At 32.1% G+C, this 18,472-nt stretch overlaps 1 protein-coding gene across 1 annotated transcript; it reads right to left on the reverse strand.

Annotated features, from left to right (window-relative positions):
- Positions 1 to 11,402: 11,402 nt before the first annotated feature.
- On the reverse strand, positions 11,403 to 16,997 carry LOC127812048 (beta-1,2-xylosyltransferase). The gene is made up of 3 exons (XM_052352328.1): positions 16,239 to 16,997; positions 14,483 to 14,632; positions 11,403 to 12,828 (listed from the first exon to the last, which is right to left on the reverse strand). The coding sequence occupies exons 1-3, from the start codon at positions 16,989 to 16,991 to the stop codon at positions 12,106 to 12,108; spliced, it is 1,626 nt and encodes a 541-aa protein (XP_052208288.1). The 5' UTR covers positions 16,992 to 16,997; the 3' UTR covers positions 11,403 to 12,105.
- Positions 16,998 to 18,472: the final 1,475 nt, after the last annotated feature.

The following is an 18,472-nucleotide window of genomic DNA, read 5'->3' on the forward strand; positions in this document are numbered from 1 at the left end:
TCTTAAACCTTTCAAGTTTCCTCTATTTATAGGAGGTTGAATTAAGCTTAACATAATTGTAGTGACCCACTATCTTTAATTATTTTGTCACATTTCTTAATTATTTTTCATTAAATCTCACTAAAAATCCTTAATTATTTATTCACACCTTACTTTGTCTCCCACATTTCTCAATTATTTCACTCATCATCTTTAATTATCTTGTCATCTTTCTTAATTATTTTTCACTAAATCTCACTCATAATATTTAATTATTTGTCCACACCCTACTTTGTTTCCAACATTTCTTAATTATTTCACTCATTATCTTTGATTATTTGTCCACACCTTAATTTATCTCCAATATTTCTCAATTATTTCACCCATCATCTTTAATTATTTTGTCATCTTTCTTAATTATTTTCCACTAAATCTCACTCATAATCTTTAATTATTTATCCACACCCTAATTTGTCTCCAATATTTCTTAATTATTTCACTCATTATCTTTGATTATTTGTTCACACCTTAATTTGTCTCCAACATTTCTCAATTATTTCACCTATCATCTTTAATTATTTTCTCATCTTTCTTAATTATTTTCTACTAAATCTTATTCTAAATAGATTATTCTTTTATTTAATTCATTAATTTTAAATCTATTTTCTTAACCTACTAATTAGCCCATTTACTTAGCCTTTTATTTTTTTCAACTTAGCTCATTAAATCTAAACCCATTTACTTAGTCTTTATTTTTCTAATTTAGCCCACTAACTCTAAACCTATTTACTTAGTCTTTATTTTTCCAATTTAGTCCACTAACTCTAATCCTATTAATTTTTTTTTTTCAATTATAATCTCTAATTGATGTTTTAAATACAAAATCAATTATTATTATTCTCAAAATGCTAGGATATTACAATTATAGTCCAAATTTTAAAATTAATATGAAAATAAAATTGGGACTATTTAACTGCATTGAAAGAATGGTTAGAGATCCAGATAAAATGGACAAAATAGATGTGCAACTTGATATGTTTAAAGATGCAAAAGGGTTATTTAGCCATAAATCTGCTAAGTATTCAAGGGATGAAAAGGCTCTAGGAAAGTGGTGGGACACCTATGGAGATAGATGTCCTGAGTTGCAAAGATTTGCTATTCGTGTGTTGAGTTTGACATGCAGCTCTTCTGGGTGTGAACGAAATTGGAGTGTGTTGGTCTCTTAGGGTATGGCCACTCAAGAAGGGAGTGAATTAAGTGATTAAAGTGTTTCTCAATTTTAATAAATATTATTGATTAATGATTTTATTAAAAAATATATATTTGATAAATATAATAAATTGTATTTGAGATTAATAATAAATGTAGCCACAAGATATAACAAAAATAAATATAATGAGGCACGACACAATTTATAGTGGTTCGGTATTTTCACACACACCTAATCCACTATCCCAAGGTCTAACCACCCTTAGAGTTCCACTAAATCAAAATTACTAAGGTTTCCACACTAGCTCATCTTGAAAACTAGATACACACCTAGATTACAATGGGTTCTAAGCAACCGCTACACTAAAGTTTTTTCCTTACCTTACTTTGGAAACTAGATTCACTTAGATTTTAATAGATCTAGAAAACCTATATAATTCTCAATAATAATTTAAATATTTACAAATAATTTGTCCACATTTAGACACAAATAAGTAATTAAGAACAAATTATATAAGATAATAATATTTAAATAAATAAATAAATTTATAATCTCAAATGGAGAGGTTCGGATTTGTTGTAGAAGACTTGAAAAACTTTTCTCCACTTGCCTTGTGGCTCTTCAGTGGATGAACAATGAATCTTTGAGAGCCTTGGAATGCTTGGAAATTAGCTTGAGAGCTTTTGGGAGCTTTGGATGTGCAATATGTGCAATGGATACTTAAAAAATGAGTTTGGGGGTATTTATAAGCATTTTAGCCACTAAAGAAAGGGTTAATATGAAATTTGAAATTCAAAAAATATTTAGATTTTCTCAAACAATAAGAAAACATGTCTCACCTTTAATTCAAAATAAATTTACTTTTTGTATGCAAAATCAAGATTTAAAAATTTAAATATAAGCTTTTGAGACATAAATGATTAAAATAAGAAAACATGTCTAAAAGCAATATCTTTTAATTTAAAATAAAATTACTTTTTGCATGAGTAAGGGAAAACATATCTAAGACCAATTCTCTTTAATTCAAAATAAATTTACTTTTTGTATGAGAAAGGAAAAATATGTCTAAAAGTAATTCTTCTTTAATTCAAAATAAATATATTTTTTTCATAAGTAATAAAAGTATTTATCAATAAATAAAAATTCAAACATAAACTTTTGAGACATAAATGATCAAAAGAAGGAAACATATTTAAAGACAATCCACCTTTAATTCAGAATAAATTTACTCTTTGAACCTACTTTTAATTTAAAATAAATTTATTTTTTTTATATGAGAAAGAAATACATTTATATCATAAAAATATTTTTGTTAATCATCAAAACTTAATTAATATGAGCAAGTTGGCTCAACAAAGTGCATTTGAAATGGTAAGCAAAATATACTTAGTCATTATTTTAATTATACTTTAAAATTTGAACACCATGTTTTGATGCAAACTAACAATTGATTTGTGATAACTTTATAAATTATGTTTCAGGTTCACACAAAGCGAAGAAATCGTTTGCATCAAAAGAAGATGAATGACTTGATTTTTTTAATGTATAATTTAAAGTTGAGAGATAGACAATTCATAAAAGATGTAACAACTTTTGGCGTTGATGAGCTATCCTCAGATGATGAATGGATAACAGAGGAGTTTAGCCATATTAATTCATCCAATGAAAATGGTTTAGATATTCTTGATGGTGCAACAATGATGGAGAGTGGGGAAAATGAAGTTGGTGAAGATTTGGAAAGTCATGAAGATGAAGGTGAAGATCATGTGGTGCTTGACCAAGACAAAAATGATAATAAAGGCCTATCAGAGCCTTTAAGAGATTTAGAATTGGGTAATAATGATATTTTTGTTGGAGATTTTGAATTTGAAGATGACATTGATTTAGAAAATGTTAATAATGACGGCGATGGTCATAGCTTGGACTTGATGAAGATTTAAATATTTCTATTAATGATTTATTTTAGTTTGTATGTTGTGCTTATAATGACATAATGTAAAAGTTAACAATGTTTGTTATTTTTATGACTTAGTATTTTTATTTATATTTAAGAACAATGTTTGTTGACGATGATGATAATGTTTGTTGTTTGAAATTTTGATTATGGATAGATGAATGATGAATTGATGATAAATGATAAACTTAATATTCAAAAATTTCATATTATTTAGTATTTTTGAAATTGATAGATTAAGTAATTTTGAAATAGGTACATGTATTTCATTTATATTAAGAATTATGTTATTATAAATATATATTTATATAAAATAAAAAATATTTTTAATTATTTGTAAACTCTTATGATTTTACGATTCGATTTTATGAACCTTTTTACTATCTCACTGAAAATCTCGATTTTAACAACCTTACTTACTCGAACACATTTTAACCTTTAATCAATTATCTTTTAGGCATAATTGACTTACTTGATTACAAATGTATTTTACTTGATTGAAGAGGGTAAGCCTAATGATTTAGCTTATAGGCTTACTTTACATGAATTCATTACTTGAATAAAAAAGAATTTCACTCAATTATAAAATAGGGTACATATAATTACTCAATTACTAATGACATTACACTCAAATATAAATGAACTCTTACTCCATTACATCAAGGTAGACTTAACAACTTTCTAGAGCATATATACTCAATTACAAATGAGATTTACTTGAGTACTTTTAGATGATTACTTGAATACAAATTTTAAGTACTCGATTAATTTTGTTTGGTTAGAAACTTGCATTATCTACTTGAGTACAAAATCATATTTAGTCGAGTATAATTTATGCTTACTCGAATATGCCATAACTTGTAATCTATTATCTTTTAAACAGATTTAGCTTACTCGATTACAAATAATCTTTACTCAATTAAAAGATTGATATACTCGATTGATTACCGGGCTTACTCAATTATTTCTTCTATCATCTTATATCTCTTAATACACTATTTTGTTAATCATCAACAAATGTCTTTTCATCAAATCAAAACATAACAAATGACTCAACACTAGGCTTTGATAAGGTTTCCATCCAAACATCCTTGGGTAGGTTCTCTTTTGATAACAAGGCCAAATGAGACAAATCCTCTGCTTGTTCATTTTGGGATCCTTGTATGTGGACAAGAGAAAATTACTTTAAAGTAGAAACGATTTTGGTTACCTTGTAAAGATAGTTAACCATCTTTAGGTCTCTTGTTTTGAATTTGTTGGAAATTAAATTTACTGTGAAATGGGAGTCATTATAAGACTTCAAGCTCGTTGCTTTCACCTCACATGCCAAATTGAGCCCAGCCAAAAAGGTTCTACTTCATTATTAGTTGTGGGAAAGTTGAACCTTAGGCATACTTGAGAGTGTTGCCTTTTGGGCTTATCAATAATACCTTAGCCTCGTTGCCCTTTTGCTTGAAGCACCATCAGCTTACAAATCCAAGGGTTTGAGACTTTGGGGTTTTCCTTTTTTCCTGGAGTTGACTTGAACCTAGTAGGCTTAGACACAAAATTGTCTAAAACTTGAGATTGTAGGGCTTATCGAGGGTTGTATTGAATATCAAATTCATTGAATTCTATCATCCACACTAGCATTCTTCTTGCAAGATTTGATTTTTGAAAATTTTTTTAAGGGCATATTTTTCAAGATAATTACAGTATGAGCCAAAAAATAATGTCCCATCTTCTTAGCCATAGTAATGAGAGCTAGGACAAGTTTTTCAATGATAGAATATCACGATTCAATCCCATGTGACATTTTACTAATATAATAAATAGCTCATTAATGTTTTCCATATTCTGGTACCAATACTCCAGTAAGGGCTTGCCAGTTTGTAGAGATATGCTAACAAATCCTTTCCAAATTCTGGCTTAGTGAGGAATAAGAGAGAAGTGAGACACTACTTGAGATCTTCAAATGCTCTTTGCCATTGTTCATCCCACCGAAATTGGTTAACCTTCCTCAAGATTTGGAAAAATGGGAGACATTTATTGGTTGATCATGATATGAAACATCCTAAAGCTATTATTTTTCTTGTAAGTTGTTAAATGTCTTTAGTACTCTTTGGCTTTTGCATGCTTAAGGTGACCTTGATCTTTTAGGGGTTTGCTTCTATTCCTTGGTTGTCACCATATAACCCAAGAATTTATCCAAGTTACTCTAAATGCACGCTTCTTTGGATTAAACTTTATTCCAAAATAACCTCCATGTTCCTTCCAATATGAGCTTTGAACATGGAACTACGAGCTATTTGTATGCCACTCTCATGTTCTTGAGACCAAATGGTATGACTATGTAACAACCTTGGTTCGTAATAAAGGTTTTATGCTCTTTGTCACCCTGGGATATTTTAACTTGATTGTATCTAGAATAGACATCCATAAAACTCATAAGTTGATTACCTAGCATTATGTCCACGTATTGGTTAATCTTTGAGAGTGGGCAAGGGTTATTCGAAGAACCTTTGTTTAGATTTGTAAAATCTACACATCTTTCATCCACTATTGGATTTCTTTACAAGGATAACACTAGATACCTAGGTTGGTGACTGGGTTTCTCTGATGAATCCTGTCATTAAAAGTTTATCAACTTATTTCTTAATGGCTTATTTGACAAGAAAGAATGTCCCATTTTTCTAAACCATCGACTTTACCTTTGGATCAAGCATGAGACGATGCTCGATGACTATTCTTTTAATACTAGGTATGTTTGAGAGTTGCCATATGTATAACTTCGAGTATTCGAGAAGTAATTGCAAGAGTGAAAACTTGACTTTGGAGGATAGAGTTTGCTTCACTATTTTTTGAGGATTTAACTTGGTCATGGATATCAAAGTTAAGTCTTCAATTAGAGTAGTAGAGAACATCGATATTCCTTGGACATTATCACCCCTTCTGATTAAAGGTTGTAATCCATTGTAGTGTTTTGATCTCCTATCATGGCTCCCATGCCTTCAAGAGTTGAAAAGTTTACCTTTAATGAACTACAACAAAATCTTCCATGATGGTTCTCCACCGAGGCTTAGTTCCCATGGTGAGAGGTAGAATGATGATTCCTTGTGGAGTTACAACTTGTTAAATCTAATGAGTGATCCCAAAGGCTATAACTACTTTAGGTCTAGATTCAACCAGTCAAAGGCTTTATGACTCATTCTAAATCCTTTTTAGAGAAAGATATGGACAAGGAGGAATTGACTCAAGCTCGTTTCTCTACTTGTAGTATTTGTTGGGGCATGAGGCAAATTATTGTTCTACCCTCGCTCTTTGTCATAATGGAGGTCCTTTATAAATTGTGTGTATAACTCCCTATGTGCATTCTCATTGAGGAGGATCTTCGGTAAGATTAAGTCTTCCCTAATGATCTCCTTGTTTCTTTTGTTTCTCTTCCACAAAATGTCAATAACTTCCTCTTTGCAATAAGTTCTTGATCTCCTTTTGTAATTCATGACAATCATTTGTGTGATGTCCCACTATATGGTGCTATTTATAGTCTTGAGTAGGATTTGGCTTCATTCTTGGTGTATTTGACATAATGAGCCTTTGAGGTTGAAGTTGGCTATCGCATTAACCTCTATGAGAACTAGAGATAGAGGTTGAGAACTTGGGATAGAGGTTGGTTATAGGCAATGTGTTTCAAGGGTTGACCTTTTTCTCTCCAATTTGTTAACTTATCTTTTCTTTTGCCCTTGGTATTTCAAGTGTAAGGCTTGCCCCCTCTTCTTCTAGAATTTCCAGTATCAATATGATCTCCTTAATTGGAACATAGTTCTTTGGCATTAATGTAACGTTAAGAGTGGACGTACTAGTCATTCAATGTTTTGGGAGGGATTTTATTATAGACAAACCAAAACTAGCATCTTTTGATATATTAGATATAGTTGCAATAGCTAGCAAATCATCTACCTTGTCTATTTTAGAGGCGACAATCCATAATTTTTCCATGTTTGGACTTCATAGGGTGCTGTTGATTCCCTCGAAATCTCTTGACAAATTGATGCTTCAACTGAGAGAATGCCTAATACTTTATTCAACAAGAGTGTCATACCAATATCATGCCCTTTTATGTAAAGTTCGATTGGAGCCTTAACAGAGCATGTCATAAAAAACATCATTACCCTCTATATCGTCTTGGAAAAGATGTAGATGTTTAACAAAGTCCTCAATTTGGAAAAATTATTGATGTGCAGATATTCAAAACTACTAGAATGGGTTGATCAAATACCTAGCGAGATAAAAAAATCATGACCGATCGAATAACTCAAAGTCTTTGCCACCTATGTAGACTTTGGTTAAGGTCATGAATGACTTTGCGAACTTCTTATTCATGCTTCAACTTTGAGATTTGCTTTGCCTAATATGATGATCTTAGTTTCTTCTACACACATTGCTCTTAGTATGAAAGTGACTCCTTTGATTTTCGTGGTCTTTAATACTTCATTCTTTTGTCTTCACAATTAAGATCGCAGAGTAGAGATTGTTGAGGTGAAGTATCTCCCCTAACATTGTCAATGATTATTCTCTCATCGTGATTATTGGTTTTGTCTCCACTAGCAAAGTTTTGGAGGTTGTCGTCTTTTCTACTACCTTCATTAATTCAAGGCTGATTGTTGTGTTTAGTATTGCTAGTCCTTCCTTGATTATTAATAGGTATTTGAACTTGTCTCCCTAGCTCATCCAATTTCATGGGAAGATCTAAAGGATCCAAGGCTTCTAGGTGATCATTTGGTTGTCTTTCTAGATTGGATGGATGGTTGTCGATGATGGGATAATCAGTTGGGTGGCTTGTTATCTTGTTAAGATAAGGAAACCTTTGTTCTCATAAATGGTGCTAAATTGATTTAGTAGGGATTAGTCACCAATTAAACTTATAAGACTTTAAACGAGAATTTGACCATATGTTAAGCTGATCTAGACTTGAGGTTCTTGTAAAGACAAAAAAAAAAAAAAAAAAAAAAGATTACCCTGGGTTTGGCCTGAATAACGCTACTACAATGCTTAAGTTAGCAAGGAATTTGTGAGAGAGCTTGGAAGCTTATGAAAATAGTGTTGAATGTTGTATCTTTAGCTTATCTGCTAAGATTTTTTCTATATATATATATATCTTTTAGGTTGAGTTTTGTGATGAAGAATCACAATGAGAATGAGCCAACCTTTCCCATGTCAAAAAAGATTAGTTGATTTCTCTTGGTTTCAGGAGTCTAAGATTGAGTTGAATTGAAATTTTGGACTGAATGTGGAGTATCTAGTCCTAGGTTTATGAAGATTAGGGCTTGTGGTATCAAAGAGACTTGGACCGCTAATTCTATGATCTTTCATACTAGGCTTGGATCTATCCATTTCCTAGATCTTATGGATTGTCTCGAATTGAGTATTTATCAAATTGGAATTGCCTTTGGGGAAGGGTTTAATGAATAAATACTTTGAGATCTTCCCTTGACTGAATTGTAATTGCAATGGCTATCCATATCTTGCTTTAGAAGGTATCTCTATGTCTATCATATACCTAGATCGAATTCTTTTACTTTCTTTGTCTTCGGGAAATTCAATGATGTGGTTTATTCAAAATCCCAGTCTCCCGCGATAGCAAAAGGACTTATGTAGTCTTGAGTCAAATTGTAGATTGACAAGGTATTGACTTCCAATGTAGCTCTAATAACATGTCTCTTTATTTTATGTAAATTTTCCTTATTTTTCCTATCCTCATCAACCAGCATTTGGTGGTCTTTAGTTTTCTACAATTTTTATTTTTATTTTATGTTTAGTTTTCATTTTAATTTTACAAAAATGAAAATTTTAAGGTTGCGTTCTCTTTCCTTTTCAATTTTCAATTTTGAGTTTTGAATTTATTTTCAATTTTCGATTTTGATAGTCTATTTTTAAAAAATTGAAAACGCGTTCTCTTTGTTATTTTAAAAAATTATTTTTCAAAATAGAAAATTAGAAAACGCGTTCTCTTTGAACTTTTGAAAATAATTTTTTAATAATATTTTATTTAATAAGTTTGATTATTCAGTAAATTAAAAATATTCAATGTTAATATATTATTAAAAAATATATACATTTTAAATTTAATGAATTTTATAATATTTTTTCCTATTATAATAATAAAATACAAATAAATAAATGTGTTTTGAGTTTGTTTTAGATAAAAACACTCAAAACAATTTTTTGTTGTTTTGAGTTTTCCTTGTAATTTTTTTTGTTTTCAAAAATACATTTTTAAAAACAGTAAAGAGAACGAGTTTCTTTATTTTAGAAAACTGAAAACTAAAAATGACTTGAAAACAATAAAGAGAACATAACTTAAGGTTTTCGATACCTTTTATTTATTCTTCATTCTTTTTTTCTCCTTACTACCATTTGCAACCTTGGTTGTTGGATGCTAGGGATTCCCATCTCGACAACTATCATGGATATTTCTAGCATCCAAATGACTCATTGGAAGAGTTGTTGCCAGAAAAATTAGGATGTGAAAACATAAAACGAAGTAAAACCTTAGGTTGCGTTCTCTTTACTGTTTTTAAGTCATTTTTAGTTTTTAATTTTTTAAAATAATGAAAACGTATTCTCTTTTATGTTTTTAAAAATAAATTTTTGAAAAAAAAAAAAAATTATAAACAAAACTCAAAATAACAAAAAGTTATTTTGAGTATTTTTATTCAAAACAAACTCTAAACTCAAAACACATTTATTTATTTATTTATTCATATTTTATTATTGTAATAAAAAAATATTATAAAATTTATTAACTTTGAAATGTATATATATTTTTAATAATATATTAACATTAAATATTTTTAATTTACCAAATAATCAAATTTATTAAATAAAATATCATTAAAAAATTATTTTCAAAATTTCAAAGAGAACACGTTTTCTAATTTTCTATTTTAAGAAATAGTTTTTTAAAATGACAAAGAGAACGCGTTTTTAATTTTTTAAAAACAAACTATCAAAATAAAAAATTAAAAATAAATTCAAAACTCAAAACTAAAAATTAAAAAGTAAAAATAACGCTAACCCTTAACAATCCAAATTTCTTACAAAAGTCCAACTTTTAAATGTGTTTGGTTCCTCTTAAAACTCTCTCCGTGTCTAGGCCTTTTTCAGATGAAGTATGACTGCACTTTCATTTTTTATTTTTTGCTTTTATTTTTAAAATTTTCATTTTTTTAATAAAATTTTAAAATCAAAAGCAAAATCCTAAAAAGGAAATTACAGCACAACGAGCCCTAACAGTTTTTAATTTTCTAGAAATGGCTGTAAAACTTGTTTTCTAAACTTTCAAAATGGATTTGGAAGCGGTTCCTAACCAGTCTTCAAATGTATTGTATTGTTTTAATTGTTTTACGTTTCATTATATTACCAGTACTTAGAGCATCTCCAACCCTTTACCTCAAATTTGGGGTAAAATCCAATTCATCTCCAATCCTTTACCCCGAATTTGGGGTAAAAGAATATTTTATTCTTTTCTCTTTATTTTTTGATTCTAAACATTCTTTTATAATGTAAATTGTTTTCTTATTTATTATATATCAATTTAAATTATTACCTAAAAGTTACATAATTAACTAAAAAAAATTAATTATCAATAATATTAAAAAATAAAAACATTACATTTACTATCTTAATTTACAAAATATTACATTAAACACGACAAAATTAAGAAAATATTATTACATATAACGTAAAAATCTTCACCGCAAAAATGTAAAGTCGAACATATAATAAAACTTAATTTAATATATTTAATAATTATTAATTAATTATTATTTAGTAATTTCTAATTTAGTGCATTCATTAATTATTATTCATTAATTGATTATAATTTATTAATATTATTTAAATATTATTAATATTAATAATAAGTAAATAAAAATATATAAAAGTGGGACAAAAGGAATTCAATTTTGTTATAGTTAAAATGAGAGGGACAAAATAGGAATAAACATATTACCCCAAATTTGGGGTAGGATTTGGGGGTGGGTTGGAGAGGATTTTACCTCAAATTTGAGGTTGGGTTGGAGATGGTCTTACAGCACAGCACAGCTGCACCTTCAATGAAAAAGCATAGAATTCTCCCTACACAAAGCTGTGCCAATTCCAATTGACAGAGACCAGTGCCAAAGAAAGCACAGGGACTTTCTTTTTCCTTTCTTCTTTCCCTGATATGTGCACAACTTCTTCAACAGGGCATCACTGCAGTAGTAATCAACAATCATCTGGAATGAATAAATAAATAATGATTCTGATTCAGCTATAAAGAGCAAGGGAAAGTCATGGGAGACTGGGAAAATTCAAGGCTAAACCAACAAGTTGGACTCAAAGGATTACACCTTACATCTAATCAACAACTTATACTCATAAATTTACCCCTTACATCAAACAAACAACATCGTAATACTCTTGTTATTCAATTAATTGATTGATTTTTCCGGTAAACTAGGAAGACCAGCAACAATTGGTTTCATAGATCATAACTCCTAGGCTGTGTCCTCGACAAATGTGGAAATAATTGAGACCCACCAAAAAAGGAAAATGAATGTTCATAAAAGTTTACTCTCTCCTGAGTTCTAATCCATCCACCTCTCACTTGCTGGGCTTCCAAATGGTTGGGTAATCAGCCAGATGATTTAACCACCAAGCTCTTCGTGCCTTCACCGGCCACCCGGTTGCTGCACTCCCACATCATTCCTGATTACAAATATCGGGTCTTTCTACAAGAGCTTTTGTTTTCCCCATCTTCAATAAGATAGCTGGTTAAAATCGTGTAGAATAGCATAAAAGCACTAACCGTTCTCGTGAAGTTAGATACAAATGCGTGAGCTCCTATGTCAGATTCTGAAAGTGAACAGGATTTCGTGTGATCAAACCTTTACTTCCCAGCAATCAGGATTAAGGTTATCTATCCAAACAATATATACTCTTAGCATCCAAGACTTTTCAATATGCTGCTAAGCTTCTCAATAACCGCTGAAGGAATGGCAGTTGATCCAGGAAGATACATGGGATGATATTCCAACCCTTTCCACTGGGAAATCAAAGCAAAATGTGGTCGCCTATATTCACTGCTAATGATTTCTAGAATCACTGTTTTTGGTGTTGCAGAAACTATGTGAGTTAGACCTGCACCATGAGCACCAATAATGACTGAAGCATCTTGAATGGCTCGTACTTGCTCTTTCATTGACATGTGTGCAAATAGCCCATTGATCAGGTTTACTTTACATTCAGAATGATTTACCGCCCAGCCCTTTAAAGCATCAAACACTTCTTGTTCATTGCTAAGCCTTGACTGAATTTTTCCACCATGTCGTGGATGAGCTAAATAATCCTCACGTCTAACAAAAAGTACATTGTGACCTGTGACTGGCTTTGAGGTGCGGTGTCTATCTACTGGAAATCCAAAAGCTGCTCTAATCATCTCTCCAAATTCAGATAGTCGTGCAGTTTTCTGATCATTGGGCTCTTGCCACAAATCGTGTGCAGGTGTTCCATGACAATTTACATTTTCAGACAGCCCCTTAAATAGGGCAGTTTCATATCCCAAAGGTGAGAGGATAGCATGGCGAAAACAGACTGGACCACTAAAGTTTTTGGCATATCTGAGGTTTGAAAACAATGCCCTCCATGTTTCTTCCAAGGGTGCCTGAAAAGTTTTTGCCAGAGGAGAAGAGATCAGGTATGTAACTTAAGACAGGAAGTCTGGTATTTTATATAACTTTAAAGATGAAAACTATATCATGACAATTGGATGTGAAATTAAACAACGCCAGAAGGAAAGCACTATAGCATTTAATTTGCAAATCTTTACAGCTTTGAACTTTATTATTGATGCTACGTTTGGAATGAAAGAATTTGACATGTGGAATTCATTTCTAAATGAATTCTCATGTTCAGTATGACAACTTAAAATATGGAATTCAATTGAACTCTAGAATTTATGTTTGGAATAAGTCTAGAATTGAAGTTTCATTTGCTCTTACTTCCCAAAATACCCTTGACATAATAGGTGAAATGAAATAGGAAAAGAGAGGTTGTGGGTATTTTTGTCCACAAAATTTGTTTGCTTAAGTTTGTGGAATTCATTTGCAAATTCCACCAGTTTTGGTGGAATCTGTTCTAGTTATGTTCAATTCCATAGAATTGAAATCCAAGTTTTTTTCTTTTTTTTCACTCCAAACATGAAATTTGAAATTGGAAATGAATTCCACAAAATTTTGTAGAATTCATGCATTCCAAACAGGGTGTGAAGCTCCAATCATGGAACGACAACAATGAGAAAATAGCCATAACAGAGAACTGGTAGTTTTTGTGTGGATATCAGTTGCTAAAATGTGGGGCAAGTTAATTTGAAATGAGTTGCTAAAAAAGATAAGGCAGTAAGGCAAGTACATTTGGCAATATAATCATAAGACCAAAGTAACTCATGCCATTGGCTACCTCATCGTGAAGAATGTAACAATGAAAGGGTTGAATAATCAAGTAGAAATGGTCAACAGAAGCGAGAAATGAAGAAGACTATAGTAAATAGATCAAAATGTAAAGTGAATACAAATTATGCACTTGGAAAAAAAAAAGAATACAAATTATCCAGCATCAATAGTAAATAAAGATTAAGAGGAATTAGCATAGTTCATTAAAGATGGAAGAAGAAGATGGAATCAGAAAAATCATATACAAGGGAGAAAAGGGATTTTTTTTTTTTTTCAGTAAGGTTGTTCTTTTCTGACTGGAAGGCTCAAAATGTGAAAACAACCTCCTTGCAAAGGCAAAGGTAAGGTTGGATATAAAGACGATTCTCCCTCAACCCTCAACTTGCCAGAAGCCTCATGCACTAGCAATGTCTATTTTTGGAGGACTGGAACAATTTGCCACTAGAAAAATGGAAAAAAAGTCCAAGCAATTTCTAGAACATTGCTCATATCTCAGTCTGAGAATGCACACTTCAGAAATAGGGTCTTAACACCTAGGGTTTCTTTCTTTGTACTTTTCAGTAAACCACCAATATGGGTCATGATTATGTTAGATCTAGTAAAAGATAAACACCCTTGAGTGAATCCAAATGGAAAAATTTGATCCATTTAGCAACCTGTAATTGGGATATATTGTACAAAAATTCTAGGTAATATTTGAATAAACCAGACTTTCAAGATATGAAGACAAAACTGACGGCCATTAAAGTGGCATTTGAGATATATTGTACACAAAATTGTGTGTCCTAAGATCTGCGCGCTAAAAACAAGATATAAGATACCAAACAGAATGAGATAATTCCATGATGAGAATTTGAGCACACATACCTCACAATGGCCATCAATAAAAACCAAATTAGGTCTATAAGGCAAGCCAGTAACTCTGGACGCCACATATGCACTGTACCAATCTGTAACTGTGTGGAAAAGATTAGCATATTCAAAGCGAGTGACAAGAAGTGTTGGCTCTTCAATCCACTGCATGAGGGTTCTTTCACATCAGAGATGAAACAACATAACAAAAAGATGAACTAAAAATCATTATAAAATGGAGGCAAGCAAAATAAATCTATTATACTTCCATGACACCATGGTCATGTAGATGTTTGTCAAGTCTGCAGATTCTTGGCCAAACAGAGTGGTGGAATTGTTTTGTGAAAACCAAAAACTTATGATCCACAGGAATATTCATTTTTTTCAATCATTAGAAAAGGTTTAAAAAGGCCAAATGTTCCAATTGTTAAGAACTTGCCCTCATACACCCGTCACCATTTCTTCACTGACAATCCTATATAATAACTATAACTTTTATTTATCCCTACAATGTATTATATATCAGCAATACTACAACATAAGAGCACAACAAGAATAACACCACAAACCATAATCCTACTAAGTGGGGCTGGACATATGAATTCCAGCCCACCTATCCACTTTATCTATGGTCATATCAATAAGGTCATTATTTTCCATCTCATGCCAAATGGTTTCCGACAAACTTTTCTTTGGTTTTCTTATGATAATACATGAATTTCTGATGAAACTAACCAATTGGATTCCCGCTGTGATCCATAGCTTGATTCTAACCAAACATTTGAAGGTTTCATTGTATGTACACTGCCTTGAATCAAACCTGGTGACTGTTTTTGTTCTCATAGTCCTTGAACAAAAATAAGGTGAGCCATAGTAGTAATGGTATGGTTAATCTTTCGTAAATGGAAGGCCACATGTTTGAGCTGTGCAAATAGTTTCTTTGTGAAACAAGGGTAAGACTATGTACAAGGATGAGCTTCCCCTAAACCCTAGCAACTTAAGGACACTTGTTCACTTGGGATAACTTTAGTTCCTAAACAAGATCTTGATCGCCAGCTGACCACATCACTGTATATATAGTTTCAAGACTTTTCTGCATCAACCCAACTTTATTCAACAGGATAGCAAGATTCACCCAGTTAAATTAATGTAATTTATTTAATTCATTAGTTTCAAAACTTGATAATTAAGTTAACTCAAACCATAATTTCAGTACACGCTGTGAGCCTGTGCCATTAATAGAAATTTAATGATTTCCAAGACCTAGATAACAGGACACGATCAAGTTAGTGTCAAGTTGTCACATCTAAAAGTTCATTGAATTGAATAAAGCAACAATAAATCCTCACCTTCATATTCCAAAAAACTATCAGAAAAAAACAAGAAAAAAATTTCAAACCATAAATCTTAAAGGACAGTCCAACCAGCATGTGCAAAATTGCCAACTTTACTGATCAAACACAAGATAAAGCTTATTCTTGAGCACTAGATATGTGCCTGTGACAATTCAGTAGCTTCAGAACTAGTTTTCAAGGTGATAACTTGTTTAGACTAGGATATAAGTAATCATACCACAAGGAAAATGGAGCAATTTATTCAAGTTTGACAGTTTTAAACCATGATTTTACCTCCAAAAGGAAAAAAAAAAAAAAAAAGAGTTCAAATTTGCATTAATCACGGTCCCAGGTGGTAATTTTCAGAATCAAACAGAACATGAATTCACGGTCCCAGATGAAAACTTTCAGAATCAAACAGAATAATGAATTCTAACCTCAGAGCACTGGAAGTCACTAGCACCAACTAACCGAATCGAGTCGACCAAAAACCGCATTGTGTGCTTCGAAATCGCACCATACTGCATGTACCGATCCAGAAACTCTCCATCCACAAGCTTCCATCCGCGACTCGGTCTACCCACGGCCTCAACATCAAAGGCTCCCGATTCGAACATCGGGAGCTCATCGTCCTCTCCCCTCCCGATCACCGCCTCCAACTTCTCTCCTCCAACCGACATCCGGATCTTCTCCGGATGCATCCGAATTCGCCCCCCTTCGCATACCGAACTCCGCAGCGTCTCGCTGTAGAAACACCTGAACCACCCTCCGCTGCCGCCTGCCAAGCCCGATTTCCGGCCAATGTCCGGTGCAGGCTTGAGAACGTCGATCCGGCGAGTGAAGCCGTTGCCAAAGTAGCCCTCGCATGATCTGACGGAGACGTTAGCGTTCTGAGACCACGGGAGATACGACGGTAAGATCGGCCACGGCTTGCCGATGCCGTGGAAATTCTGGTGACTGTCCGGCGTGGATTTGCCCGTTCCGGCGGAGGATTGGTCGGTTACTGACGACGGAGCGTGGCGCAAGTGGTCCGACTGTGTAGACAAGTAGAGATAGAGGGAGATCGAGTTGACGGCGAAGAGAGCGAGGAGGATTTTGAGTTTCCTTCGGTTCATTTCCAATCTGTCTACAGTCTCTCTCTCTCTCTCTCTCTCTGTGTGTGTAACGAGGGGTCTTGCAGAGAGTTGCATTGACTAGGTTCTGGACCTAACGAGGACCAATCGTCTAACGACACGTTTTGTTTAACACTGGGGCGTCGTTGACATCAGATTCTTATTCCCAAATGGAATAGTTAAAATTGTTTTGAAGTTATACACCAGTTGAATTAAATGGATCCCATTTTTACCATTTTAGAAAAAAAAACTTCCTAAACTGCTATTTCAAACTAAATTACATTCTAAATTACTATTCTGACTTATACTAAATTTGAGTCCAGTCGGATAAGATTTGTCGACTGATTGAACTAATAGTTTTTTAAAAGAATTATTGGTTCTAACTAACAATTTTATATTCAATTAGTAGGATTTAGGAAAATAATTTGAGACTATTAATAGTTTTGAGAACTTTTTTTAAAAATAATATTAGTTCTCAAAAATACTCAACTTATAAAATAACTATAAAAGACTAAAATATTAAAATGTTTACAAAAACTAGTACTTGCTACTAGAGGTGTGCAAACGATCGATTTGATTATCGAACTGACTGGAATTCATTAATCGATTAAATTGAATTGAGAAATAAAATTGAACTGAATCAATCGATTAATCTAAAAAATCAAATTAATTGATAACCAAAAAAATCAAACCCAAATTATACAAATCGAACCAACTGATCCGTCTGCACCTTCCATTCTGCACCTTCCATTCTTTTCTTTCAGAAATCTTTCATCTCTTCTAATTTTCCTAAACTATAACTTCTTTATTTTTATACTAATGTTGGGCTCTCTTGAAATTGATGCAATCTGTTGAAAGTAATTAATTAAAGGAGTTTGTTTAGTGGGTAGATGATGGTTGGTGTGTTGCCTTTGTAGTTAATGTATATTCAGTTGTGACTCATTTACTCCTTTTATCTATTTTAACCAATTTTGATATTTTGAATAAATTAAAATTACCTTTTTGTATTCTAAAAATCTTTATTTTCAGGGAAAGACTTACAATATCATTCAATAGTTTCATCAATGGATGTATAATCTACAAAACCAATTCATTGTAAGTGCATTCACATTGACTTTGAAGATGGTGGTTGGAAAAATGGTAAGATTACCGAAAAACATGTCATAACTGAACATAAACTATGAAAAAAAATGGAGATTTAGTAGCAAAATGGCCATTGTAGGTCAATTTGCAGTAGTTTTAGAAACCTGCAAGAGTAATCGTCATACGATTGCAATTTTGTGGCAATTTGTTTTTGTTTAGCAGTAGTTTTGCCCTACTAATTTAATACCAAATTATAAACAAATAATTTAAGCTTTGAACACATGCAAGTACAAAATTGATCTCCAGATATGTGATACAATTTTACTTAAGTTTAGAAACATACTGATATGCACTACAAACAGCAGACAGTTCGGATATATGGAGCAAACCCAAGTAGCAGATTCGGGTCAAAATCTACGAGTGGGCATCTAGGTCAAGTGCATATCTAAATTGGCCGATATCGACAAATCGAGAGC

The sequence above is a fragment of the Diospyros lotus genome, chromosome 10, assembly GCF_014633365.1.
Source record: "Diospyros lotus cultivar Yz01 chromosome 10, ASM1463336v1, whole genome shotgun sequence".
Classification (NCBI taxonomy): Eukaryota; Viridiplantae; Streptophyta; class Magnoliopsida; order Ericales; family Ebenaceae; genus Diospyros; species Diospyros lotus.

Coding starts and splice junctions, on each gene's coding strand:
- LOC127812048 (XM_052352328.1), bottom strand. CDS start 16,991: ATGCAACTCTCTGCAAGACCCCTCGTTACACACACAGAGAGAGAGAGA. Junction 14,633..16,238: donor GTGACTTCCAGTGCTCTGAG/GTTAGAATTCAT, acceptor ACCCTCATGCAG/TGGATTGAAGAGCCAACACT. Junction 12,829..14,482: donor TTATTGATGGCCATTGTGAG/GTATGTGTGCTC, acceptor AAAACTTTTCAG/GCACCCTTGGAAGAAACATG.